The sequence below is a fragment of the Canis lupus genome, chromosome 9 (genome assembly GCF_003254725.2).
Source record: "Canis lupus dingo isolate Sandy chromosome 9, ASM325472v2, whole genome shotgun sequence".
Taxonomy (NCBI): domain Eukaryota; kingdom Metazoa; phylum Chordata; class Mammalia; order Carnivora; family Canidae; genus Canis; species Canis lupus.
The window spans coordinates 1,569,485-1,597,118 of NC_064251.1; the positions used below are offsets into that span (position 1 = coordinate 1,569,485).

Below are 27,634 nucleotides of genomic sequence, written 5' to 3' on the forward strand. Positions count from 1 at the left end.
ACGTGCACCCGCCTTCGTATACACACACGCTCACACACACATGCAAACAGACACACAAGTGTACACACAGCCACACAGGGGACGTGCCGGTCATCTTTCCTGGAGTGAAATGTGAAACGTGCAGGGGACGTGTGGCTGGACATTAACTGGTTTTGTCTCATGTGCCCAACACAGGACAACGGTGGGACAGTCGGGACCGACCTGGCAGCCAGTGCAACCTCTAGAAAGGGTGCAGCTAAGGTGGGCTGGGGACGCTGAGGACGCTGCTGGTGGCCCAGCCCTGGGGTGACAGGGACAAGTGACAATGCAGCCTTCCATGGGGGACACACACCCCAACAAGGACACAGAGCTGGAACCAGGCCTGTGGACCCCCCGACAGGCAACTCTGTCCTCGACTGCATGCACCGGGTCGAGCAACCACGATCCTTGACTGCAGAACATTCCATCAGCCACAAACCTGTCCCCACGAAGTCCCATCCCTCCCACCTCTCTGAGCCACCAGTCTGTACGGGTTTCACTGTTTTGGAAGTTCCCAGCAGGGCCCTGGGGAGGCAGAAAGAAGAGCCACTCTCACCTGGCACGCCAGCCAGGATGGGACAGTGGGAAGGACGGTGCCTGCTCCCATACAGCCGTGTCCTCTGAGGTGACCAGAGGGTCCACCACACACCCCAGGGGGCTTTCAGAACCTCCAGAAGGACGCCACGGGGGAGGGGGCCACAGAGCACTCGGCCACTTTACACACCTGCAGGGTCGTAGGACCACACCCGACATCCCAGAACCAGGAAAACCTTTGCTTGTTTCCCCAAACTCAGATCTTTGGGAAAAAAGTATTCCAGAAAACTGGAACAAAGGACAAGTACCAATGTTTTAAAGGTACAGACTCTACAAAGTACAGGCTGGTGTGTCAGTGTGAGAACTGCCCCCAGGTCGAGGTGACCAGCTCACAGCCTGCGCACTTGCTCACGTCTCATCCTCTGCGGTCACGCCCCACGGCTCCGTGTCAGGTGCCGTGGCCCGTGTGCCCTCCGGGGCCGCGCAGAACCGGGAAGGAGAGCCGCCAGGACGGCGGGGCTGGTCGGTGTGCTCTGGGAAGACCGAGAAAGCCCTTGAGGCTGGCAGCTGGTGGGGAGCCGGCCTCGGGGTCCCCAGGATCCTGGGGGCCCCCACGTGGCAGAGAGACCACGAGCAGAGTGGGCGGCCGGCAGGGGGACCCAGTCGGCAGCTTCTCTGAACCCAAGACCAAGACCCTCCTCCCATGGGAACCGGAGGCGCTAGGCGGGTCCCCCGGAGCTGGCCGTGACCCGGGGCTCCAGGGGGGCCTGCAGGTCGGCCCGGGGCAGGTGCGGGCCCATTCTACAGCCACACCCACAGGCTGCCACCGGAGGCCCCGGGTAAACACAGTGGGACCTGCTGGGCGGTAACAGGGCCGTGAGTCACAGCTTCAAGTCCCCTGTCCCCGGGGCTGAGAGCACAGCACACGTTCTCATCCCGGCCTGACCTTCCGAACCTCAGGAGGTCACAGGAACAGTGAAACAAACACCGTGCACCGCCTCCTAGGCCCCCTGGTCCTCGGCGCTCGCCGTGTTTGCTCACGCCCTGCTTCTGGTGGATGTGCACACACACACTCATGCACACACAGGCACACACTCGCACATGCACATACACAATGCACACACACACACACCCCCACGCACGTACACATATACACATGCACGTACACACACGTTCCGCTGAACCATCTGGGAGTCAGCCCCGAGCCCGGGGACGTGGCCCCCACACGCCGGCACGCACTCCCCAGCAGGGCCTGGTGCCACAGCAGACAGCCCCGCCCCGCTCAAGGGAGGCGGCCACGGACGCACGCCCCCCTCCCTGACAGCCCCACAGCGCACCCGCACACGGACGCGGTGGCCGCCAGCTTCTCCCCCCGGGACTGCACGCCCATCTCTCGCTCCTCTCCCCGAGGCACTCCGCACCGTCGGCCTGAACGTGGCTCCAAGCGTCGGGAACTGGTGAGCCCCACGCAGGCCCGCGGGCCGGTTCCCAGGGACGGGCGTGGAACAGGACTCGCATCTTCACCTCGGGCGCCTGGGTCTTCGTCTGCACCTACAGAGCCCTCCCACGCCTTCACGACACTGAATCCGTAAAGATTCAGGCTCGGTTTTTGTGGGGGTTTTTTTTGCTTTTACTTTTTTTTTTTATTTTTTTCATTGGTGTTCAATTTACCAACATACAGAATAACCCCCAGTGCCCGTCACCCATTCACTCCCACCCCCGCCCTCCTCCCCTTCCACCACCCCTAGTTCGTTTCCCAGAGTTAGGAGTCTTTACGTTCTGTCTCCCTTTCTGATATTTCCCACACATTTCTTCTCCCTTGTCTTATGCTCCTTTTCACTATTATTTATATTCCCCCAATGAATGAGAACATATAACGTTTGTCCTCCGACTGACTTACTTCACTCAGCTGCTTTTACTTCTTACAGAAGATATGACGCATTCTTCTAATCCTCAAATGACAGGAAGCTGAAAGGGAGCGGGACTCCAGCTGACTGACAAAGACACGGGGTAGCACGGGGCCCCGGGGTTCACTCGCCTGCAGGCCGGCAGCAGACGTGGGTCCATCTTCCCCCCACCAGGCTGGGGCGGGGACCCACGTCCGCCTGAGGCCCCTCCAGGGCCACCCCGCCGGCTCCTAGTCCCCAAGGAGCGAGGACGGCATTTCACCAGGATTTGAGTTAACGCCCCATCGAGGCTTAACAAAAGAACACGTTTGGGGATCCCTGATCCCTGGGTGGCTCAGTAGTTTGGTGCCTGCCTTTGGCACGAGGCCTGATCCTGGAGACCCGGGCTCGAGTCCCGCATCAGGCTCCTGCATGGAGCCTGCTTCTCCCTCTCCCTCTGCCTGTATCTCTCTCTGTCTCTCTCATAAATAAATAAGTAAAATCTTTAAAAAAATAAAAATAAAAAAGAACACGTTTTTGCCAGCGCCACACAGGCCCGGGTAGCCCGCCCGGGGGATGGCCCCCACGACAGAGGCCCGTGGCCTGAGCTGACACCACAGGGCAGGCGAGCAGCCCAGCGTGGAACGAGGCGGCTCTGCAGCAGCTGCCAGAGGCCACGGCCGGGTGTGCCCCTTGCAAGGCCGGCTGAGCATCACCTCCCAACTGACAGGTTCACAGGCCGCCCAGGAGTGGGACCTGTAAAACCTGACTAAGCCCAGAAATGGAGAGGAAGCGGGGACCCCAGTGGAGGCGGCCGAGGAGGGCGGTTTCTTTCCTTCCTTTTAATTCCGATTACCGTACGGGGTAGCACCAGCCTCAGGTGTGGGACACAGGGACCACCTTCTGGATGTCACCCGGTGCCGCCTCGACAGGCGCCCTCCCGCATCCCCGGCACCTGCCCCCGCGGCTCCGTCACCCTCACTCTGTTCTCTGTGGCGAAGAGTCTATTTCTTGATTTGTCTCTTTTTTCCCCTTTGCTCACTTGTTTTGCTTCTTAAATCCCGTTAAGTGAAATCATGCGGCGTTTCTTTCTCTGACTGCGCCGGGTAATACCCTCCCGCTCTATCCTCATCGCTGCAAGCGGCAGGATCCGACGTCACACCTTCCTTGTCTGCTTGTCAGTCCGTGGACACTGGGGTGCCTCCGTGACTTGGCTGCTGTGGACATGGGGTGCACGGGTCCCTCCGAGTCAGCACTCGCGTGTTCTCCGGGTCGGAAGGCAGCTCTGTCTTGACCCTCGGGAGGCGCCTCGGGAAGGCGGTGTGCGTGTCCGAGGACAGGCCGCCTAAGCCCCGATGTGGCGCGCAGGGAGGGAGAAGGGGCCCGGCACCACCCTCGGCTGCAGCTCTGTGGCCCATCTGCAGACCAGGGAGGGCTGCCCGGGGGAGATGGCCTCCCAGGCCAGGGGCCCGCGGGGGAAGCCCAGGAGGGCTGCTCCCAGGCACGACTAGTTTTCTCAAGGGTTAAGCACGGATGTCAGTACCTGGTGTGACTGAATCAGTAGGACCAGGCGTCTCCTGACAGGGGACCGGGCCAGCCAAGCACACGGCACACGACACAATCCCTGCCCCAGGGACAGGGCCAGGCAAATACTGGCCTCCATTAGCAACAGTGACAGTGGGGCGCGGCACCGCCTGACAGCCACGGCGCCTCCAGGCACAGCCTCCCCACTTAAGCAGAAAGACGATGGCGGCTGAGGTGGTCAAGCAAACAGGCAAAAGGCAGGAAAAGCCCCCAGTGGGGGCAACGTTCAGTCCCCGTGGAGCCAGGCCTATGCCTGTGGGAGGGCCACCGCCCACCCGTGATCAATGGGTGGGCACCATGCGTGGCCCCTTACCTCCCACCCGACACCCTTCATCTGGTGACAAAGTCAGGCCTGGGAGTGGGTTGCAAGTGCCAGGTGTCTTCCTCGCTGTGCCCGCCCACCTGTGTCCTTCTCGCGGCTGTTACAACCGCACAGGCCTGTGGACAAGAGGAGCCGCGCACAACGCACGGTGTCAGGAGGGGCGGACCCAGGTGGAACCGGTGCTGTGGGACGCAGGGGATCTTCAGCTACAGACGGCAGGCAGTGATGTGACCAGCAGCTGGCCCGCCGGCCCCTGGGGCAGGTCCGCGCTCTCAGACCACATGGGTGCTCCAGGAAAGCACTGGGCTTCCCGGAGGGGGCCCTGGGTCACCCGAGGAGGCCCCATGTCCTCTGAGGATCTTCCTTCCACTTGAACCCCATTACCTGCTGGCCTGCACCCAGGGAACAGTCAAGCCTGGACACCCCGGTGTTGGGGAAGGGTCCTGCACACACCTGCCACCCCTTCTGGGTACAGGAGGCTGGCATGGTCAGGTTTGGGCACCAACGGGTGCCACCTGCCAAGGCCCCCACCCCAATCTCAAGTGGCCCACGTTCCTCTCTCCTGGGGGTTAAACCGTGTGCCAGTGAGAGGGCAGCCATGCCCAGAGGCAGCTGGATGTGACCAGGCGGCCAAGGCAGGGGGCCCCAGGGCTGCAGGCTGAGCTTCAAAGGTCAAAGCCCTCCCAGACCTGGCTATTTTGACCACCAGCGTTCTTGAAGGCAGGGGCTGGGTGGCCTCAGTGGGACTGGGAGCAGAATGTCCACACCATCCTCCAGGAGGCTGTGCTCCCTGGCACTGACAAGCACGGGGGTCGTGTGAAGCAGGGGGGACCCCGGGAACCTGGAGGCCCTGAGATATGATGGCAGAGGTGCACTCTCTGACCAAGAGGAGCTGGGCCTTGCTGCAGGAACCTGAGGGAGCCTGGGGCCAGGGACAGGGTGAGGGCGTGGAGCACAGGGAGCCCCCAGGGTAGGAGCCCACGGGGTAGGAGCCTCTGGGGTGGGAGCCCTCGGGAGGTGGGAGCCCCCAAGGTGGGAGCCCATGGGGTAGGAGCCCCCGGGGTGGGAGCCCACAGGAGAAGGGAGTGTCGTTTGCCCATCAGGCCGGCAGATCCCGTGAGCTGGCTGGCCTATTGGGGGCCTGGGACCCAGCATCCCAGGGTGGGGAGCACAGCAGCCGCAGGCCTGTGGGGACCCTGGCCCCTGCCTGGGCACAGCCGCTGAGCATCTGGAGACCAGCCCTGGAGAAGCAGAGCTGAGACCAATGACGTCATGGCCGCGGCTCGGCATGAGCGGGTGCCGGGTCGGGGCAGGTGGACTTGCCGATGGTCTCAGCCTCTTCTGGGCGAGCCGCACGCTGGAGGAGCCCTCAGAGCCCCAGACAGTGCCGGGGGCTGCAGGGGAGGCATGTGACCTCCCTCTCGTGCCTCAACCTCCAGCCTGGGGGTCTTGGAGCTGGATGGGGCCACCCTGTGGCTCCTCAGAGTTCACGGCATCCCTGTGGTCACAAGTGGCCAGCGAGGACCCCGAAAGCTCGAGTCTCTGGTCTCTATCATTTCAGAAGGGGCTCCAAGCCAAGGGGTCAGCTGCTCAAACTTGGCTGGGAACACACACCACCTTCTGGAGCCTTCTGAAGCAAATATCCATAATGCTCAATTATTCTGGTGGCTTCCAGAGCGGAAGGCGCCTCCGAGAGCTAATTAGCATATGCCCGAATGAGGCACAAATATAGAGCTTCACGGGGAGGACAGTGAGGGGCTGAGGGAGCGCCGCACCGTCAGGACTGCGGGAGGGGACACGGAGCCCAGACAGCACCACGGGGACCCCCATCAGCTGCCAGCACCACCCTCCCCGCGCCCACGAAGCCTCCAGCTCCTCCCAGGAGAAGGGGGTTCTCTCCTGCTCACAAAAAAGGCAAAAACGGAAAGCGGCGGGGGGGGGGGGGGGGGGGGGGGGGGAACGATGGCTGTGTTGCCATGGTGATGACGGCAGACAGGGCTCCTCACCAGCTCTCCGGAGGCTCAGCAGAGCCCCTCCCAGCACCCGATGCCGGGCCAGGCCTTCCCGGCAGAGGCAGAGGCAAGGCCGACCCCGCCCGCTGAGCCGCACAGCCACCTGCTCCGGGCTCAGGGCCTGGCCGGGCGTCGGCTGCGCCTGGAAGTCTGGACGGATCCAGAATCACCACCGCCGCAGGCCTCCCGGTGCCAAATCTGTGCTTGGCCACGATCCGCAAGCGAGTCCTACAGGCACACCGCACGGGCCGGGGGCCCCAGGCCATCTGGTCAGGGTGGCAGGGGTGGCGCCTCAAGGGGACCTGCCGAGGCAGAAGGACCAGGAGGCGCCAACCCTTGGTGGCAGCGCCCAGGCCGTCACCTCTCGCCGTGGGCCCCGTGGTGTGGACGGCACCCCGCGCCCGCCCCCCACCTCCCGCGTCCACCGGGGCTCGGCTCCAGCAGGCTCGCCACCTGCCAGCCGCGTCTTTCACTCTGCCTGCCGCGACTTGCCAGGAAATGCACGGTGTGAACACAGATGAGGATTTTTCCCTGCATTTTCCTCCCAAAGCAGACACCAGGGACCAAAGTCACCTGGGGGAGTGAACCCCGACACCCGGGCCTCCTCAGGGGTGGGCAGACGGGGCCCAAGGCCCAAGGCCACAGTCCCCCGGCTCGGAGCAGAGAGGCCGTGCTCCCGCTCGGGAGGCACTTCTGGTGCCGCCGAGGACCCTCCGTGCTGAGGGCAGCCCTCCGTCAACCTGCCTTGCGCTCCCTTGTTCGCCATCCAAGTGGACGTCGGCTCTCCGAGGGCAGCTTCTCGCTTTCTCACGAAGGCACAAACAGGAGAGAAGCCACTGGTAGAGGGCTGGTCACCAGCACACCAGGTCGCCACCGTCAGGGTATCACATTGCCTCTGACGCGCCCACCCTCCCCCAGTGTCAGGGACTCCAGGGACCGGCACCCCCCAGGAGCTGGCACCCCAGGGAGACTGGAGCCCTGCCTCCCAGGCCCCTGAGCAGCACGTGCACTGGCCCTGGGGCCACCACCAAGCGGAAACCAGCTCCCGCCTGAGGGAGAAAACGAGGGACCTACTCTTCTCCTCAGATGTCCTCCGCGGGGTGCTGCTGTCTACAGCACCGCACATCGGGGGTGACGGCTGGGGTCAGGAGACACGGTCACTGGCCGCCGCGGGAGAGCTCTGGGCCCCCAGGCTCTAGGGCTGGCCCGGGCACGCCGCTGCAGGGCGGGGTTCACAAGGCCTCAGCTGCAGGCCAAGACACGGGACGAGTCACATGCTCCCCGTCGGAGCAGAGGCCGGGGGCCGGTGGTCACTGACCCTGCATGGCCCCACGGCCCCCCCAGGGAACAGGCTCTGGACAGAGCTACGGCTCGGGGCTCCTCTTGGCCCCTTCCAAGCAAGAACCCCGGTATCCTGGTAGGAGGCCCTGCGGTCCCACCTGTCCTCAGGATGAGACCCAGCCACCGACTGCTATCCCAGCACAGGCCCCTGGACGCCAAGGGACGTGAACACACGCTGCAAGACCTCTCCCGCTCTCACTGAAGCCATCACTGAGAAGATGACGTTTACCGAGGTCTCCTGGCCAAGGCTCAGTCTGCCTGACGCTCCCATCAGGGTGGGCCACGCTGGGGCACTGGGGGCCCCTGGCAAGAGTGACGGTCATCTGAGCCCCTGGGCCCCGAGAATGGACCCCTACATGTCCCGGCCCTTTCTGTGTTCAGCCCTGAGGCCCGGGCTGCCAAGTGGGGCCGAGGGAACGCTGCCCAAGACAGCGAGGCTGGCCCGCCCACTCCCAGGCTGGCTTTGACCCTTGAGCGTCCACACAAAGTGGAACAGAACAGCAGAGCCACAACGCTGCCCGAGCAGAGCCCCGATGGGTCCCAAGTCCCTACGGCCGAGGAAGACCAGAGAGCAGGGTCTTTATCCCTGGGGTCCGGCCACTTCTCCGGGTGCTGTTGGGGGAGCCTCGGTGTCATTAGCTGGGAAGGGGACATCAAGACAGGACCCAGGCAGGGAGCCCTGTTCCAGGCTGGCCACGGATGTGCAGCCTGCGGGACACGGGCTCTGAGTCGGGCCCCCCGGGGACATGAAACAGAAGGCCCCAACACCAGGATCTGAGTAAGCCTCCAAACAGAGCTCCCACTGTCGGGGTCCGACAGCAGGTGGCACTTCCGCCCCACTGCTGTCACACGTGGCCTGAGGGGAGGCAGGGGCACACCTGAGGCCCTTGGCCGGGTGCGGGCAGCCTACCAGACACGACAGAGACACGGGAGGGGGGCTGCAGCCAGACCACCCCCGGGCCTCCAGGAGCACGGGAGCCGGAGCAGGTGGGCGGCCGACAGAACCACCTCTGCCAACACAGCCTGTCCAGCCACCGTCGCAAGGTCCCCGGGGTCGCATCACCAAGGGCACGCCCTTCTGCTGGGCCCCCTGCACCCCAGCCCCTCAGGCGGGAACAGGCACCTGTGCCTCCGAGGGAGAGGCCCGAGTGAGCAAAGCCAGCTCTGCGGGGGGGACCAGGAAGAGGCACCCAAACCCCACAGGGAGTTCTCCGCGGGCGGGCGTGGGAACGGTGACCCTGCGGAGAGCAGCCAGAGGCGGGGCCGCGCTCAGGCCGCACCTCCCCTAACCAGGGACTGGGGGCCAGAGCGGAGGGTTTCAGGCGCCTCCCACCAGCATGGGGCAGGGCCGCGCCCAGCACGGAGCTCCTGCCGCTCTCCCGGCGCGGGTGCAGGCACACGGCAGCCCTGCAAGCACACACACGCCCCGGATCACAAACAAGCAGCCTCTTCAAAGGCAGAGAACAGAAACAAAACGGCCGTCCACACGGATGAGGCAACCAGAGCAGCCGCGGACGGGACAGGGCGGGCTCGGTGGGCAGCTCAGCCACACGCGGGGGACACCGAGGCCAGCAGAGGCTGGGCCCTGCTCACCGCCACCACAGGTTCTCGTCAAGCAGTGCCGCCTTCGTGAAAAGTCTAGAACCCTCTAGAAGTCTGCCCTGCAAAGCCAGGGAAGGCCAAAGAGCAAGCGACGTGATCCTCTTCCGCCTGAGTGATTCCAGCACAAAACACCTGAATCACTTCACACATGTAGAGAAACCCAGGGGCACCGGGACCCTGGCCCCCACTCCTGCGCCCTCCGTGGGCTCAGCCTGGCTCCTTGCACACAGTCACCCTGCAGAGACAAGGCAGGGCTGTGGCTGCCGCCTCGTCCAGCGGGTGGGACATACTCAGGTACACAGCACCCCGGGGGCACCACAGACCACGGCACCCTCCCCTGCAGAGGGACCCAGAGCAATGGTGGGCTCCCCCAGGAGCAGGGGTCCCTCCAGGAGCAGAGGTCCCTCCAGGAGCAGAGGTCCCTCCAGGAACAGGGCTCCCCCCCAGGAGCAGGGCTCCCCCCAAGAGCAGGGGTTACCCCAGGAGCAGGAGTCCCCCAGGAGCAGGAGTCCCCCAGGAGCAGGGCTCTCCCCCCAGGAGCAGGGGTCACCCCAGGAGCAGGACTCCCCCCCAGGAGCAGGGGTCACCCCAGGAGCAGGACTCCCCCCCAGGAGCAGGGGTCACCCCAGGAGCAGGACTCCCCCCCAGGAGCAGGGGTCACCCCAGGAGCAGGACTCCCCCCCAGGAGCAGGGGTCACCCCAGAAACAGGGCACCCCCAGAAGCCAGCTCTGGGGAAAGCACCATGCATCACACACAGACTGTGCCCTGGAGCCACAACCCATTCTCCAGTGGCTGTGACGGGAACAGAGGGCCCAGAAGCCAGCCCCCCGCACCTGGATGGGGACACAGGTGCTTGAGCCCCACAGCTGGGGGCACCCGCCCGCAGCGCGCACAGAGCCGGGGCCAGAGAAGAGCCGAGGTACGGGCAGGGACTCCTGGGGACAGGGACGGCGGCAAAGGCACGACGGCATGGGGGTTCTCGCCACTGCCCTGTCTGCTTTTCCCCGAACTGAGATGTCCGAGCACCGGAGCTCAGGTCACCAAGAGCCTGGAGGGGCCCTGGCCGTGCGGGGGGCCTCCCTGGCTCAGGCCCCGCAGGGCGGGTGCTCGGGCAGTGCGCCCCCTGAGCTGCGGAAACACCAGCCTCTTCAGCTGGAAGAGAGCCTGGCCCGCCCCTCGCTGGGGCCTTCCAGAAACATCGGCAGCTCAGTGCTGTGCTCCCGTAGCAGGCTGTCGGCACTTCTGATGGTTCGTCGTCAGGACGGATGAGGGAGAGGCCAGAGCAGGGGGGCCACCCGTCCACCGTCCAAGGGACTAAGGTGGAGGCGCGGGTGGAAGCCCCGCCCGCCCCCCAGGGCCCGGGACCCGCACGCGGCCGGGGCGCCCTCCCTCATTGCCCCGAGCTGCCAGTCAGGCCCAGCCCAGGCCCGGAAGGCCGTGGACGGTGCACAGAGCAGGAAGCAGAGGCTGGTGCGCTCAGGGGTCACCGGTGGGGGGGGGGGGGCTGGCACTCAGGGGTGGCCCAGCGGAGCCCCGCAGGCGGAGGTCACGTGTGCCGCCGCTGGAGGCAGCAGGAGGGGGCACGAGGAGCTTCTGACTAGGCCGCCGCGACCCGGAGCAGAGGGGCGCCCCCTGGCAGCTGGGGCGATGGCCGCCCACCCACTGCAGCGGGGGCCAGGTGGAGCAGGGCCGCCTGGGGCGCTCAGGAGCGGGGAACCACACGGTGGAAGCCTTGGGCCTGCGACTTGGGGGTTCACCCGGGAGGGCCGCGTGAGCTGAGCTCGTGCTGGTGGTTCGGGCGCACAGGGCTCCGCAGGGAGCGGGTGGCGGCAGCGTCCTCACAGCCGGCGGGTTGGAGCCCCACAGGGAGGGGCCGCGTCGCCGCCCCAGGTCCCTGCCCAGCCCCGACCCGCAGCCCCGGCCTCACGGAGGCCCCATGGGACGCAGCAGCCAGAGAGTGGACCGAGCTCTCTGACGTCAAGTTTCTGAAAACACCTGTGGTCATGAAGCCCTGGCGGCTCCTCCTGGGCCGCCCCCAGGGGCGCTCACCCTTCCAGACCTGGTCGTTCCCAGGCCGTGGGGGTCCTGGGGGGAAGGCCTGCGGGGAGGAAATGGTCAGAAACAGCCCATCCCCAGGGGCCACAGACAGGAAGACGAGCAGGTAGTCAAATGAACACCAGACAAAGCGACAGAGGGGTCAGCTCCGCAGGAAGGTGTGACCACACACGGGTGTCACCTCACAGCCAGAGACAAGCCGGTGTCCTGGGGCCCAGGAGCGTGCGTCGGCTTCCCCATCAGTCCACGAGCGTAACACGGAGTTTGCACCTCTCGTCAGGGGCCAGGCGTTCCCTCCGAACACAGCACACACACACGTATGTGCACACGTGCACAGGGGGCCACGGGCCGATGGAACAGCCTGTCAGCAGGTGCCTAAGACGTGGTCACGTGGGAATCCACAGGGGCCTCACCCGGGGTCTTGACTTGCCTGCAGGGAGGGGAGCTCAGACCGATGTCCCCGCTCCCCGTGGACCGATGGGACCAAGGAACTAAGGAACCAGAACGAAGTGCCCCTCAGAGGGTGACGTGACACCTAAAACCCCAGTGACATGGTTCCCTGGTGACAGTGGCCAGAATGTGCCACCGAACCCCAACCTGTGCAAACTCAGCCAAGAGCAAAGGATCCCAAATGTGAAATTTCCACCAGGGCCTCAAGGCAGGAGCAGGGACAAGCGCTCGGAAGGGCCTGGAAGACCTTGCACAGTGACCAGCCCAGGACGGGCGCCCCCTGGGAGGCAGCATCCGCCCCCGGTACATTGGCACCTCTGACGCCCCGAGTTACAACAAAGCGAAGACAAGTGCCTCTTGGTGTCCGAGAGGCCTGACCTGTCCCTCCCGGCCCCCATGCCGGGCTGGCCAAGCCGGCCGGTAGCTGCTACTGTGGCACAGGGGTCAGGGTGCATGCGGGGGTCCTGTCCACGCAGATGTGGCCCGAGGGCGTGCGAGGAGAACACGTGTGCTGAGCCTCACGTAGAGGGGAGCCTGCCAAGGCTCACAGAAACCTCAGCAGGGGGCGCAGGCCACTCCCTTGCTCCTGTCCCAGAGGATGGCAGCAGGTCAGCAGGGAGTGCTGGGTCCCCCCAGCAGCCCTGGCGCCACGTCACAGGTGCCACGTCACCGTGGAGGTGACCCTGTGGCAGGGCTCAGCACCACGGTCCTATGGACAAACTCGTTCAGAGCAGCAAAACCCGCCCAGAATAACCCAACTGCCGACGGAGAGGAGAGAGAAACGATGGTTTGCTCACAGAATGTTCTACTGTGCCAAGTGGGCTCTGCTGCTGGAGAACGACCCGAGGGGGCACAAATCCATCCTCCCAGGGCCCCCAGCAGCCTCTCCACGCTCCTTGGCTCCACGCTGTTCCCATGTCACCAGAGCGCCTTGTTCCTGCCCACCTTGCACTGTGTGTCCCCGCCCCCTCCCTTCCCCTTTCGGGGTCGCAGCTTCGACGCCAGGCCCTGGTCACCCTGCCCGGGGTCCTGGAGGCCGCACGCCTCGTCCACGACTGGGGGATGCTCTGATCTGCAGCCCAGCCCGCACCCCCCAGAGCCGGGAGGCCTCCAATGCCCTCCCCCCAAGAATAAAGATTTCAAACACTTCCAGGAGGAGAAAAACAGAACACCCTAAACTAAAACCTGCTTGGAAGAAAGCAGAGCTGGGCCGGGAGTGCCTCCTTCCCCAGGGGAAGACGCAGCCTCCTCCATCCTAAGTCAGCCCCACCTTCCACCAGGTGGACAAACAGCTGCGGACACACTGACGAGGCCTAGGCCCTTCCCACCCCCGTGCTGAAGAAGCCTCTACAGACCGGACGGTCCCCCGACCCAGGGGAAGCGGGACCCAGAGCACACGGTCTGGGCCCAGAAGAGGGACGCCTGGTGCCCGGGGAGCGGCCGGGAGGACGGCGGCGCAGGAACAGCACGGTGCCCAGGGGCCTGGGACTAAATCAGCAGAGGTGCTCGGGAACGAAGCGAAGGAAGAAGAAACAGGTGAAAACCATAACCAGAGTCACATTAATAAAAACCCACGACCTAGGGATGTCCGGATGGCTCAGCAGTTGGCCATCTGCCTTCAGCTCAGGGCATGACCCCGGGGTCCCGGGACCGAGTCCCACATCGGGGTCCCTGCAGGGAGCCTGCTTCTCTCTCCGCCTGTGTCTCTGCCTCTCTCTGTGTCTCTCACGAAAAAACCCACAAACCGTAAAGTCCAAGAAAAAAAAATCAACCAACTGGACTTCACTGAAATTAAACACGTTTGTTCTAAAATCCCTGCTCCGGACACAACAGGTGAACACTGGGGGCGCCGGCTGTGGGGCTCACGTGACCGACGATCTCCATCGAGAACACACGAGTCACACGAGTCTCACCCTTGGCCACGGGACCAAAACCCCAGCAGAGGAGGAGGACGTGAACGCACACTTGGCCGAGGAAGAGATGCAAGCATGTGAGGCGCTGCTCATGTGTCGCTGGTTCACGGGGAAGAGGCAAACTTGGAAAGGCCCACACTGGAAACCGCCCGGACACTGCTCGGCAGATGGCAGGACAAGCAGGCGCCTCCATCAGGCGGGAGGGCCCGGGCGCTGCGGCGGGAGGGACGCTGGCCCCATGGGGACAGGGATGACTGTCACGCAATTCTGACGGTAGCAGAAGCCAGGCCACACGCAGGGTACAGTCCGCCCCACACGGCCCCACCGACGCCACGCCGGCAAATACCCGCTAACTCCCCGTGCAGAGAAGCCCGACTCCATGGCCAGGCGGTCACTGTGGTCTGGAGCCAGCATCTCCGGGGGACGACAGTGGCTGCAGGGGCTGGTGGATGGTTGCACCCCCCGTGAATATCCTAGAAGCCCCCCAGCCCCACAGCTGACCCCCGTGTAAGTCGTAGGGCACGTGAGTCACGTGTCAGTAAAGCTGAGAAGAGATGAGCCTGCGGAGGAGGGGCTGGCACAGAAGACACATTCACGGTTGGGCCCCGAAGCCCCTGGGAGGCCCTGAGCGACGGGAGCATCGTGCATCCTCACGTCCTCCGGGTGGGCCATGGGGCTGGCCACCAGGAAGGCCCCGCACAGCCACACGCTGGTCTGTCAGCTGCGCCCCTTCCCCTGGGGCCGGAGGGCCTGGTGACTGAGGCCCTGACCTGCCCACGTGGCGAAGCCTCCGTGAAAATGCCTGAACCACAGGGTTCAGGGCCCTGCCGGGAGGGGAACATGCCCTGGGCTGGGGGTGCGGGGACCGAAGCCCCCGGGTTCAGGCGTCCCACCCACGGTTCCCTCCATCTGCCTGTTCATCTGTATCCTTCTGGCACCTTTAGGATAATCTGGTCAATGTAATTAAGTGTTGCTGAGAGCCGTGAGCTGTTCTAGCAAATTCTCCAACCTGATAACAGGTCACGGGAACCCCTGCCGTGTAGCCCAAGTCCGACAGCACTGTGGCCTCCGGACACGCTGCTCCACCTCGATGGTGTCCGGGAAGGCCGCGGCCGCCAGACAACGGGAGACCTGGCTGACCCAGGGAGCCCCACGCTTGCTGCCAGCGCGTGTGCTGAGAGGACACGGGCTGACGTTGCCCGGCACCTTGTGGCCACCACTGCAGATGCGCACACACCCAGCAAATTCCTACCTGGTGCCGGGCCCCACGCTCCCCATCCTGGAGCCACACGCTCATCCTGCCCAGTGCGGCCGCAGGGAGCAGACAGGCCTGGTGCCAGGGGAGCATGTGACTCCCCCCACAGCGGAAGGGCCCTCTTGCTGCAGGAGCCTGTGCGCACACAGGTCACACAGGCCACCCACCCGCCCCGAGGGTGTCGGAGGGCCCAGAAGCCCCAGGCAGGCCCACGTGTGGCCTCTGAGCCCAGAGCCCGCTGGTCCAAAGCACCACCTGCCACAGGACCAAGGGCCTCCGTCACCGGCCAGGCTGCACAGCCACCTCCCCATCAGCACCCTCCGCACCCCCAGGTGCAGGGCAGCGCGGCGTCTGTGGAGGCCATACGGGAGCCAGGGAGCAGCGCAGCCCTTCAGACGCCGGACAGAGGCCGCCCGCCACCCGTGCAGGCAGAGCCAGCCTGTGCGAGGGGCCTGCCCTGGCCACACACCCTGTCCGCACGGTGCCCCCGGCCCCAGGAGGCTCCTTGGCCGTGTCTGTCAACAGAGCAGCCGTGTTTCACACCAGTCTGGGCGCCGCAGCCATTCCTCCAGGGCGGCCACCACCGGCAGGGGCACGTGACCGCCGGGCCCGGGCGCAGGCCCCACGTCCCCTGACAAGGAGCACCAGACGCCCCTACAAAGCGCCACAGCTGACAGGCTCTGCTTGTGGCTTGGGACAGTGTGGGAGGGCGGTGGCCTGCTCCGGGAACCACAGCAGCGACGCCGACAGTCTGGTGCCGCCACCTGCCAGTGTGACCAGGACACACAAGGGACACTGAGCGCCTGGGGCACGAGCGACACGAGTGTGTAAAACAGTGAGAGCACAGAGAGAACCACCCGCCGCAGGGGCTCCGCCTGCTATGCTCTGGGGCCTTTCCCCCACTTGTCGGGCAACAAGCATGCAGGCGGGTGCGTCCTTTTCCAAAAAACCAGGTGGCCCCACGTGATGGGCTGGGTCCCTCCTCGCTATCACACCAGGAACACTCCCCGTCACCTCAGTCCCACTGCTACACGGTGCCCAACACCGGCCTCGTGGTTCCATCTCCTCGCCCCCCACCATGCTGCTCGGGATGGGGGTGGGGACAGACCCAGCGGGCGTGCTCTCAGCAGCCCCCGAAGCTCCCAGCACACCCCACTTGCAGCCGGGCATGTGCCTTGCGGCCCTCGCCAGCTCTGAGGCTCACAGTCCCTCAGAGATGCCGATTTGACAAGGAGACTGGACCCCAAGAGGAATCAGGACCAGGCACAGGAGGGGACCCCAGACCCGCGCGGGCACATCTGACGGGACAGCCGCCTGGGGGTTCCCGCTGCATCAGGGGTCTTACCGAGTTCCTTGGAGCCCTGGCTCTCGCTGGCTAGTTCACCCATCTTCACGAGGGCGTCAAAATAGCCTTTGGCCGCGTAGGTCACACCTGAGAGGAGAGAAGGGACAGTCAGTGCCCACCGGAGATGGACAGGGCAGCCCTCAGCACCGCCACGGTGGTCGTGGGCACAGCCCGCTCCGTGGCCCTTCCACCTGTGCTGAGCACAGCCCGGTCCGGCTGACATCCTTCCAGCAGCTTTCCCCTACGAATGCGGTGCCCGCTCAGGCCTGGGGCCTCTCAAGCCCATGCCGGGTGCTGCCCCCAGCGCCCGGATCCGGCCAGGCCGCAGGGTCTGCTGACAGCTCACCTGGGGGAAGCTGTGGCGTGGAGACCCCAGCCGTGGACGGAGGGTGCCCCTCACGTCTCTGAACAGAAGCCATGCGGCGGGCTGCCCCACAGTGACCGTGGCCGCATGGCCGCGTGCCTGGAGACTGGGGGAGAGGGGACCCGCCTGCCCTGCAGGCCGCCGGGAGCACGGGGCAACGCAGCCTGTCATCTCTGCCTCCAGAGCCAGGCCGGGCCATCTCACCGGGCCCTTCATCACAGGCTATGCAGCGGCTTCCACGGAAGCGACAGCCAGGAGCGCGCTCGGCGCCCAGACGGCTGGCCTGTGATGGCTGCCCAGAGGAGTGGGCTCCTCAACGCTGATCAAAGGGCAGCCGAGCCCCGCACGAGTGTGGCCACGGGGACGCTGAGTGGAGCGGAGGGGCCGGTGGTGGCGTGGCTGCCCGACCTCTGTGCCACTGGGTGGTCCGGGAACACGGGGCGGAGGAGCCGCCAACTTTCCACCAGTGCCCCTGGGGAGCCTCGGGGAACCGGGAGTGGGGGCAGAAAGCTCTGGAGGAAAACTTGGCCTCACGTTGAAGAGAAGTGGGCGGCATGGTCTTGACCAGGACTGACTGGGAGTGAAGTGACACCCCAGGAGGCAGCCAGGTGAGGGCGAGCAGAGTCCCCGACGGCGGCTCCACAGAGGGAATCCCCGTCAGCCGAGTGCACGGGGAAAACCCGCCCCATCAGAAGAGATGAGCCTGGTCCTGCCCCGCCGAGGTCCGCACCCCGCCCTCCTGCGCTGCCCTCCTCCAGCTTGGCACACGGGGGGCGTCTGGGGCAGCGGACCCGAGGCCAAGCCAGCCTGCAACCCCCGGCAGACAGAAGCCCCCACTGCGGCCTGTGACCTGCAACAGGCTGCGTTTCAGCTCCAGCAGCGGACAGAACCTGTGTTGATGAGCAGACGTGCCTCTGTCCCTGCTGGGGACCGGCAGGCTCCCGGGCAGCGTCCCTGCGCTCAGGGCTGCAGCACCGGGTGGGGTGGGGGGGGCTTCAGAGAGCCTGGCTGGGCGCAGAACGCCTGTGAGCACCCCACAACCAGAGGGCGGCACGGGACCCTGCCCGCCCACAGGGGTCAAGGCCATCGACCCCTCAGCAGGAACAGGGGAGCACGCCCCACACTCTGGGCCTGCTCTGTGCGTGACCTCAGGCTCTCCTTCACAAGGGTCAGTGGGCAGCGGCCTCCCCCGGAGGGGAGCCCCAGGGCCGGGCAGAGGCCCACCTGGCAGAGGGGGGTACGACAAGAGGCCCCCCCACCCCCAAGACATTGCAAGTGGGCAGGTCTGCAGCCAGGCACCTGCACCTACAGACCAGCAAGGCCACGTCCAGGAGCAGACAGGTTCCGCCGGGCGCTCTGTCCCCCGGGCGACCACGGAGACAGAAAAGAACAGGAGCTGCCCAGCTTCGGCCTCTCCCTCCAGGCTGCTGCCTCCAGGCCAAAGTCCCACCAACCAAGCCCCCTTGGGGCCACGGACATCCCAGGGCAGCTGCTGGGGGTGTGGGCTCTGCTCACAAGGATGCCACCCCCCCAGGTCAGGGGGCTTGACCCCCACCCTGGAGACACAGTCAAGGGTGGGGGAGACCAGCAGTCAGGCCCCCAGAACAGGGCGCCCCTGACCGCAGTGTGAGTTACCCGGCCCCCGCCAGGGTGGAAGCGTCCATACACACCCGCGGCCCGCGCTGCAGAGAACTGGCACTGACGCCCCTTCCCTGAACAAGACCGGGCAGCGCTGCCCCTGCCCCAGCGCCCAAGCCCAATCCTACAGCCTCAAGACGCTTCTGCAGCAGACATCCACACCCGCCGCCTTCAGGTGCTGTGGACGAGCACCGAGCCCAGACCCCAGGCCGAGGCCAAGGACGTGGCCGCCCCCCAGCCGTGGGCGCAGACAGCAGGCTCGCACGACGCCGAGGTATCCACACCCTCCCTCTGCCAAGGGTTTTCTTCTGGAGCAAAGCACCTCCTCCCACTACTGAGCCATCCACCTGCTGACAGGCCACTGCTCCCACGGCCTCACCTGCCAGGGCCTTCTCATAGTTCTTCCCCATGGCAATGAAGTTCCGGAGACTGGGGTTGAACTGCTCCATGATGGTCTGCGGAAAGCAAGAGAAAGGGCGTGAGTGACCAGGTGGCCCGGTGACCCCGGGAGTGTCCCAGGGGAGAAAATCCACAGGGTGGAGACCGGGAGGCCCCAGCCCCACCCTCGGCAGACCCCCCCAGCCTCAGTTTTCACCTTGTGCAACGGAGCAAGAGCGGCCTGCTGCCCGGGGCTCTGCAGATCGCACGCCGAGCACAGAGTGCCTGGCACAGGATCGCGCCCAGAAGTGTTGCTGCTGAGGTGCCATTACCCCGTCTGGAGGAGCTGAGTCGGGGAGGGGAGCCCCTCCGGCTGCACATAGGGCTCAGTGCCCCTTCCCACCCAAATCCTGGCTCAACACGCCAACTACGAACACGGCTCTGATCAGAGGGGCACACGGCGGACACACAGACACCCCGCTATGAACCATCTCGCAGCCCCGGGTCCTCTGCCCCAGGGACCGCAGTTCTTCATCGGATGAAATCAGATGTTCGCGGCCAAGGCCAAGCAGATGTTTTAATGACAAGGCGTGAAAACAGGCCCACGCAACCTCCCGACGTGAGTTCCACGGGGTAACAGGGCCGACAGCCGACAGTCGAGAGCCGGCCCGGCCACGCGCGCCCCTGCCGCACTTTGAAAGAAAACCCGCCGTCCCTGACGCCCGTCTGGGAACAGAGGCGGGGGACTGTGTCCCCCCAGAGCCCCTCTGTCCCCCAGTCACACCCTCCGTCCCCTCTCCTTGCGCTCAGCCAGCAGGAGGGGCTCCAGCTGCCCTTGCCCGCCCTGGGGTGCAGCCAGGGGCATCCACACAGAGGGACGGAGACCTCAGCCACAGGGAGCTGTGCCCTCCTAAGCCCTGGGGCTGGCCCGAGGTCCCACACCACATGGGAGCAAGGAGAGGGAACACGGGCAGCCGTACCCATGGGGCGGCGAGGGAAGGGCACTGCTCCGCACAGCACAGGGGCCCATGGCGGCGACCCTGCCTATGCCCCATCCCTGTGGGGCTGGCATCCCAAGAGCAAAACACGTCCACACCACATGCCGGGCAGGGGGCAAGACTGCGGGACCTGGCGGGGGAGCAGGGGAGTGGGGCATGCTGTCTACAGAGGGGAGGGCTGGGGGTAGGGGATGGGGGGCGGGGCCAGAGCAGGGAGGAGGGGGCGGATAAGGGGGAGGGCTTGGGGCAGGGGGTGGGGCCGGGGGCAGGGCAGGGCTGGGGGGGGGTTGCAGGGCAGGGCCTGGGCAGGCAGCAGCAGGCAAAGCCTGGGCCCAGCCACTGGGTGGAGGACAGGGGCGGCCAGGGGCTGAAAGGCTGGGGAGGAGGCAGGAAGCAGTGGGGAAGGCCCTGCTCCCGGGCCTGGAAGGGAAGTGGAGAGAGGGTCTGAGCAGAGCTGTTGTCCAGCCACCTCCCGAGGGGAACCACTGGTGCTCGGGGGACTGCCGCCAGGGCCCAGCAGACACAGGAGCCCTGCTGGACCTGCCCTGGGATCTGAGAAGCGGGGCCCACGGCCCTCGGGTCCCATCCACAGGCACCGGGACGTGGGTCAGGTGGGGCTGAGGGGCAGCGGGGAGGCAGGCAGGATGCAGGCCGCTGCTCTGGGGCCCCAGGAATGTGGACCAAATCCAGGGAGCACCTGGGAACCGGGACAGGGGCGTCGTTGCCAGGCAGCAGGATCAGACATCGGGAGGATTGGGAGCAGGAAGCCAGGTTTAGGGGTCACCAGCCAGGCGTGAACACAGGGCGTGTGGGAGCTCCAGGCGCATGGCGCAGGCTGCCTGCAGAGACCTCAGGACCAAGGAGTGCGACAGGCTTCATGTATGTCTGGTTTTTGTTTTTGTTTTGTTTTGTTTTAAGATTTTTACTTATTCACGAGAAAGACACACGGAGACAGGGAGCTGAGCAAGCAGGGGAGGGGCAGGGGGAGGCAAAAGCAGGCTCCCCACTGAGCAGGGGCTCCATCCAGGACCCCGGATCACAACCTGTGCCCGCGGAGCCACCCGGGTGCCCCCACGTGTGTCTGTTCGGTGAAGGACAGAAGGTCCATAACCCAGGCAGGGTAGGTTGGGTCCCTGAGCCTGCTGGCCAGGGGTGCCTGAGGTGTGTGTGTGTGTGTGTGCTGGTGTGTGCACGTGTGCCCAGAGCTTCAGCACAGCACGAGTTCCTCGCTGTGACAATGGGCACAGGTGTGAGACGCTGCCCTAGTTGATGCTGGTGCCAAACCCACCCGCATTCCCAGGACCGCAGCCACCCTGGCTCCGGGACAGCACCCCCGGCCTCCTGGGCAGAGGAGGACACGCTGCCCAAGCTCACTCTGAGCCCATCAACATCCTGACAGCAGGAAACGGGCCAGGAGGCGCCCAGGCCAAGCGAGGGGATCACCGTGGCAGCCCGCCCACACCCTCCCAGTGACACACGGGGACAGCCGCCAGGTTTCGCTCCCTCTGTGCGGCAGCTGAGCTCACGCGGAAGGAATGCGGGAGTGAGTGGGCAGGGCAGCCTGGGTGCTGGGGTGCGAGTCAGGCCACCTGGGCAGGGCAGGGCCTCCGATCTGCTGAGAAGGCTGGTGGCCAGGACAGCAGGCCTGGTCACACAGGGGTCACTGTCTCAACTGGAGGCGGTGACAGAGGCACCTGCTTGCAGCCCTGTGCAGATCCCGCTCTCTGGCCTGGAAGGCAGGCCTCCTACGGAAGTCTGGATGGACACACAGCCAACCGTCACCCACCTGCCTCCCGGTCACTGGCTCTCCTGGCACCGGGGCAGCCAGAGACCAGCCAGGTCTGCCTCAGAGGCCTGGCATGGGGTTCCTCCTCCGGCCCGGCCCAGGGGGAGCACCTGCTATACCTGCCCCAGCACCACTCCCCTAACCAGGCCCGAGGAGGGGCCCCGGAGCCGATAGAGGCAGAAGCATCATGGGCGCCCACAGCTCATCACACAGAGGAGGCCTCGGTGGGCTGTCACTGGCCACCTGGACCTTTCTCAGAAGCCAAGGGATGGCACTATCTTTTCCTGGGCTCTGCCAGGAGGGTGCAGAGACCAGAGCACCCAAACCCTGCAGCAGGGCCTGATTCCCTGGAGAGGAAAACTTGCTTCTCCTCAGGACTGTTGTGCCCAGGGCGCTGCCAACAAGAGCAAGGCCGGGGGCAGCCTGCCTCCCGTGTTTCGGCCACGTGCTGCAGCCTCACACTCGTCCTCAGGGTGAGGGCTCGGTCCCACAACATGAGCAGCAACCAGAGTCATCTTCCAGCTCTGACCCCTGTGCCCTGAAAATGAGATCCCCAAATCGGCTCAAAGTCTGCAGTGCAACACGGAGATGGTGCACGTATTCCCTTGGCAGCTTTCTGGGCCGAGGACCACACCGCTGGCCTCGAACAACACAGGAGGGCACGTGCGCGCTCACGCCGGCATTTTATCAGTAGATATCCGACAGCCCTACAGATGTATTTTCTCTAACGATTCTTTTATTAAGATTTTATTTATTTTAAGAAAAGAGAGACAGAGAGAGACAAAGAAAAGAGAGAGGGGACACACGTGTGCATATGCCAGCGGGGGCGGGGGGGGGCGGCGGGCAGAGGACAGACTCTCAGGCAGGCACCCGCAGAGTGTGGACCCTGACAAGGGGCTCGGTCCCAACACCCTGAGCCGAAACCAGGAATCAGATGCTTGATCATCTGAGCCACCCCGTCCCCCCACCCCCCACAATGGTTTTAAGTAACATTTTCTCCCCTGGTTAACTGCATCATAACAACGCAGCACGTAGCACACACGACGTACAAAACGTGCATTAATCAACTATTCTCATCATCGGGAGGTCGGCTTCCAGCCAACACTAATCCACGGGGAGCCAAGTTTTGGGTGGGGTCCCACGCTACACGCAGATGTTCGGCTGGGAGGGAGGTTGCGCCCCTAACTTCCGCGTTGTTCCCGGCTCCACTGTATTTAGCACCAAGCACTTACTCGCTGGTTCCTTCCCCTACTAAGGACCTTCCCTGGGTAGCAGGTGGGCGGCTGAGATCGGCAAAGGGCACCCGGACGCCCCCCCAGAATGTATGCTGCGAGAGGGCTGGGACGAGGAGGGGTCCCTGCAGGACACACGCGCGAGCTCAGGCTTGCTGTGCTGTCACCCCCCGGCCAGGACATCCTGAGCTGGATGCCCCCGCCACCCCGGAGGCTACCTGAGTCTCCATGCCGCAGATGCCCGGCCGCCCTGCCCAGCCCTGGGGAACCACATGCCCTTCTACGAGACCAAAGGGGAGGGGACAAGGGCAGCTGTACGGGCGGCTGTCACCAGGACCCCAACAAGGGGCCGCTCTCCGCCCGCCTGCATGCTGACACGCATCCCCATGGACTTTGTGGTCACAGGTCCGCCTGGCCGGTGAGGGGAAAGGGCAGCGAGGCAGCCCGGTCTCCGACGCGGGGGGACGAGGAGGGCGGCCAACGCATCCTGGAAAGGAGCTCTGCCAAGGGACTTTGCTCGGGCCTGCCCTGTGCCCGCACCGGCCGGCTGCTCGGAGCGCAGGAACTCCGTCTCTTCCTCAGCACGGGCTCCCGCCGACGGCCCCCCTCCAGCGCCTTCCTGGCAGGCCGGTCGCAAAGTGCAGTTTCTCTGCTGACAGAGGGGAAGTGACATGCCTTCTGCTTCCCCTCCAGCCCCTCACACGCAGCAGAGGAAGGACGGGTTGGGCGTGTTTGCCTGTGTCCTGCGCACACTCATGGGAACACACTCAACACCTGGAAGCGCACATGCAGAGAACAGGACGGTGCTGGGACCCCACCTGGCCTTTGGCCCCCATCACCCTGCACCCTGGCTTGACCGATCCGAGCGCGCCGCCACCCCATCTTACAGACAGGCAGGGAGAGGCGTGGGGAGGCCAAGAGCCTGCCCGGTAGTTGCCGCGGAGACAGTTCCAGCCTCAACCGCAGGCTGGCCGCACAGCTGAGCTCAGCGCTCGCCGCACACGGGCCTCCCCGCTATCCCGACAGCCGCCGAGGCTGGACCAGGCGCCATCTGGGCCACCCCGCCTGCCCTGGGTGCCCTCAGGGGCCATGGCCAGCAACCCCAGAACGAGGCGAGGGCCGAGGTGGTACATGCCCGCTCCGGGACCATCTGCGGAAGGGCTGACGCCGGGTGCCCACCCCAACTGCTTACCCAGGACACAGGGCCTTCAGCCACAGAGTGGCCCGGCACCTGGCTGCCCCGGCCACCTGCCCTCACGTCCCACCTCGTCATGACCGCAGGATAAGGAAGCACAGGGCCCAGCTCTACTATGGTGGCCTCTGTCTAGGAGCTGCCCGGGAAGGGGCGGCCATCCTCCCAGGGGAGCCCTGCTGCAGCCCCCCCAGAGCGCGCCGGTTCACTGGGGCCCTGATGGAGGGTCTGGCTCACCGTGCGAGGGGGGCCAGGGGATGGGAGGCGTGGGAAGGACCACCAGGCTGAGCCGGGAGAGCCCAGCTCCTCAGCGCAACTCTGCATGACTCCCACCTGGGGTGGTGGGGGGCAGGTGGAAGGCTCCATTCCTCTTTAAAAACTGGGGTATCGGGACGCCTGGGTGGCTCAGCAGTTGAGCGTCTGCCTTTGGCTCAGAGTGTGATCCTGGAGTCCTGGGATTGAGTCCCGCGTCGGGCTCCCTACGTGGAGCCTGCTTCTTCCTCTGCCTGTGTCTCTGCCTCTCTATGTGTCTCTCATGAATAAATAAACAAAATGTTTTTAAAAAGCAAAAACCGGGATACCTATTCTGGGGATCCTTTTCGAAAAAATAAAACCAACTTGGAAAGTTCAGTGAGTGCTAAAGGGGGGCTTCCTGGAGGAGGCAGGTCTTGAGCTGGATCTCACTGGGTTAGAGCCAGAGAGAAGGTAAGAACATGTTCATACTTGCTCAGAAAATGACTGGATGTGGCGAAGCTTCCAGAACAAAACAGCCCCTGGGGTGACAGTGGGAGGTTGGAGGCCAGCAGAGGATGCAGAAACACCCCCAGGGGAGCAGGGACAAAGCGAGCAGCACTCGACACAGACAGGCTCCACTGTAACAGCACCAGGCGCCCCACCCCCACCCCCATGGGCCGTAGCCCCCGCAGCCTGACCCGACCGCAGGCACTCACGGCCTCGGCCCCACAGCCAACAACAGAGACGCAGACCCCACAGGGGCTTGGGGAGGCCAACCCAGCTGCAGCCCCCCAGGGACGGAGCATGAAAAAGCAAAGGGACCTGGTGGCCACAACCCCACCACCTGGAGCCAGGCCGACCCCGCAGCAGGTCCACATAGGGCCCACGGCCTGGCTGCTCCCCTCCCATCTGAGGCTCCCTCCACCAGTCCCCGACCTCAGTTGGCGCGGCCTCCCAAGGGCTCACGGCAGGCACCGGCCCGGCCAGCACGCCTGCCCTGAGCGCTGGCCCCGCGGGAGCAGCTGCCCTGGGCCAGGGGACCTGTGTCCTCCCACCGCTTCCCGTCTGCACTTCACACTCAGCCGAGGCCCCGGCCCCACCAAAGGCGGCTCGGAGCGCACGGCCCCCGAGGGAATCGTGTGGTCACACCCGGGGTGGCCGTTAGATTGAGGCTGGACAGAAATCCGTCACGGCCCGAGCACGCCCAGCCCGGAGTGCCGTCACTCCGACTCGGACGGAGCGCAGCCAGGAGCCCCTGGCGACAGCACAGCCCGCGCCACCTTGGGGTGCAGGCCCAGGCCACACGGCTGGTAGCAGCTCAATCAGGCCCGAAAACTTCCCGTGCGGAAGGCCTAGCGCCCGGCACCTCAGCACGGGGCTACCCGCAGAACGACGGTCCTGACAGAACGAGCTGGTGGGATGAGGCCCTCGGGTGAGCCCTGATCCAATCTCACTAGCGTCCGTCTAAGAAGGGATCGGGACAGGAGCCCACAGAGGACCAGAGCGTGGGGCCGCGGGCAGGAGGCGGCCGCCCGCGAGCCAGGAGAGAGGCCCGGGGGAACCAGCCCTGCCCACGCCTGGATCTCGGACTCCCGGCCCCCACGGGCGTCAGAAATAGGTGTCCCGTGAAGGCTGCCACCTACGGTGCTGTGTCATGGTGGCCAGAGCACCTGGGGACACTGGGCCAACCCCCACTTGCCACAGGAAGGCCCAACGCTGACGACAAAGCAAGGTCTGGTTCCTGTGTCCCCAGTTAGGACGTTCCACTGACCTGTCACCACCCCTGTCCCTGTAGAGGCGCTGACCTGGGTTTCAGGGTGCTGGGCTCCCCACTGCATGAGTAACTACCTCTGAGCAAGCAGGGAGGCAGCTGCGAACGCTCTGGAACCGCGCCGGTCCCACTGCCCTCATGTTCCACAGGACGCACCGGCCAGGAAGCGTCACACCGACGGGCACACCGGCCACCGCGCCCCGCAGGCCCGGCAGCGGCAGCAGCGTGTAGGGCCTCGGCCTGGGCCTCCTCGGCCTGGGCCTCCCTGCCCTGCCCTCCCCACTGCCCCCTGGAGGTCTCCACTCTGCAGGCTAGTCACGCACCCCCCCCTTCCGCGTGCCCCCAGCGCTCTCCGCGAGCTAGGAAGTACTCGACGGGCCCTTCACTGGTCAACGAGGGGATGGCGCAGGGCGCCCGGGGGGGTCAGTCCTGATCCCAGGGTCCTGGGATCGAGCCCCACGTCGGGCTCCCTGCTCCTCCCTGTCTGCCGCTTCCCCGGCTTGTGCTCGCTCTCTGTCGAATAAACGAATCTTAAAAAAAAAAAGGAACAGAAGAAAGAAAATGGTAGCACAGAAGCTAAAAAAGTTGCCTGCAATCTGTGGACCCCCGAATGGAAAGACAGACAGTGCCAGGCTTCAACAGCCCTGTTCCGGCCCTGGCTCAGCCCCGGAGCAGCCAATGGCGTTGAAACACGCCGCCTCCCCTCGCGGAGGCTCCCCGCCAGCCGGGGCAGCCAGGCCCCCCGGAGAAGCAGGCTGAGGAATAAAGCAGGTCATGCGCACGGCTCACAGCACGGCGCCTGGCCCACGGCCACGAGGTTACTCGAGATTACCAGCAGGCAGGAAAGCCCAGGTGGCCCGGGGCCGATGCTGTCTGCCCCCCACCCCCCCAGGCCGAGCCAGGCACCCGACGTCACACCCCCTCCCCAGGTGGGGCCCGGACGGCCCTGGACGCCCAACAGCAAGGCGGCCACGGCCTGAGCTCCGTCGGTCCCTGCACCACAGAGGACAGGGCTTCCGTGTGCGGACAGGAGGGAACAGAGGCGGCCGGACAACAGGCCTCTCCGGCCACACAGTGTCCCCCAGGGCACGGGTACACGGAGGGACCCTAGATCTACTGCACCTCGGAAACCGGCCCTTCCACGTCTGCCACAACTCCATCTTTTCTTTTTTAAGACTTAATTTAAGAGAAAGAGAGAGAGGGAACGCTCACATGTGCGTGAGCTGGGGAGGGAGAAGCAGGCTCCCTACTGACCAGGGAGCCCCACGCGGGGCTCGATCCCGGCACCCTGAGGTCAGGAACTCAAAAGGAACAGGGGTCCTGGCTGTCCTCAAAAAACCTCCTTCAGTCGAGAAACAAGAGGCGGGCAATGAAAACAGCGGGATGGGTCTCAGGGCTAGGAGAACATCCCAGAGACTTCCTCAGGAGGCGCTGGTCACTGCTGCCCGACAGCCCAGGGGAGGGTGCTGGGGACACCGTGAAACAGGGGGCAGACTCTGAAAACTCTACCGACGTACTTCTTGTCCATTTAATACAGGCTTTCCTAAACGTTGCTGAAATCATTCCAAGACACTGCCCCTACACGGAAAATTAAAATCTCAAACAGGAAGCACGCACTCCTCTCCATTCTGATCAGTGGCCTTGTTCCCCCCTGGTGGCCCACACTGGCCCCCGGCATCTCTCCGGTCGGGGTGTGGGGTCCAGTGATGTGTGTCGAGACATC

The 27,634-nt window shown here is 65.1% G+C and overlaps 1 protein-coding gene across 8 annotated transcripts in view; it reads right to left on the minus strand.

Annotated features, from left to right (window-relative positions):
- Window positions 1–27,634, minus strand: part of BAHCC1 (BAH domain and coiled-coil containing 1) — a 318,708-nt gene that overhangs the window by 285,772 nt on the left and 5,302 nt on the right. For all 8 annotated transcript variants that reach the window (XR_003144605.3, XR_004818463.2, XM_049114519.1 and 5 more), the window contains exons 2-3: window positions 18,700–18,775; window positions 16,319–16,405 (exon numbers count right to left, since the gene is read on the minus strand). Coding sequence is in view for 6 of the 8 variants with exons in the window: in XM_049114519.1 (XP_048970476.1) it covers window positions 16,319–16,405; window positions 18,700–18,775 (163 nt within the window). In the remaining 2 variants the exon portion in view is untranslated. The remainder of the gene's footprint in view (window positions 1–16,318; window positions 16,406–18,699; window positions 18,776–27,634) is intronic.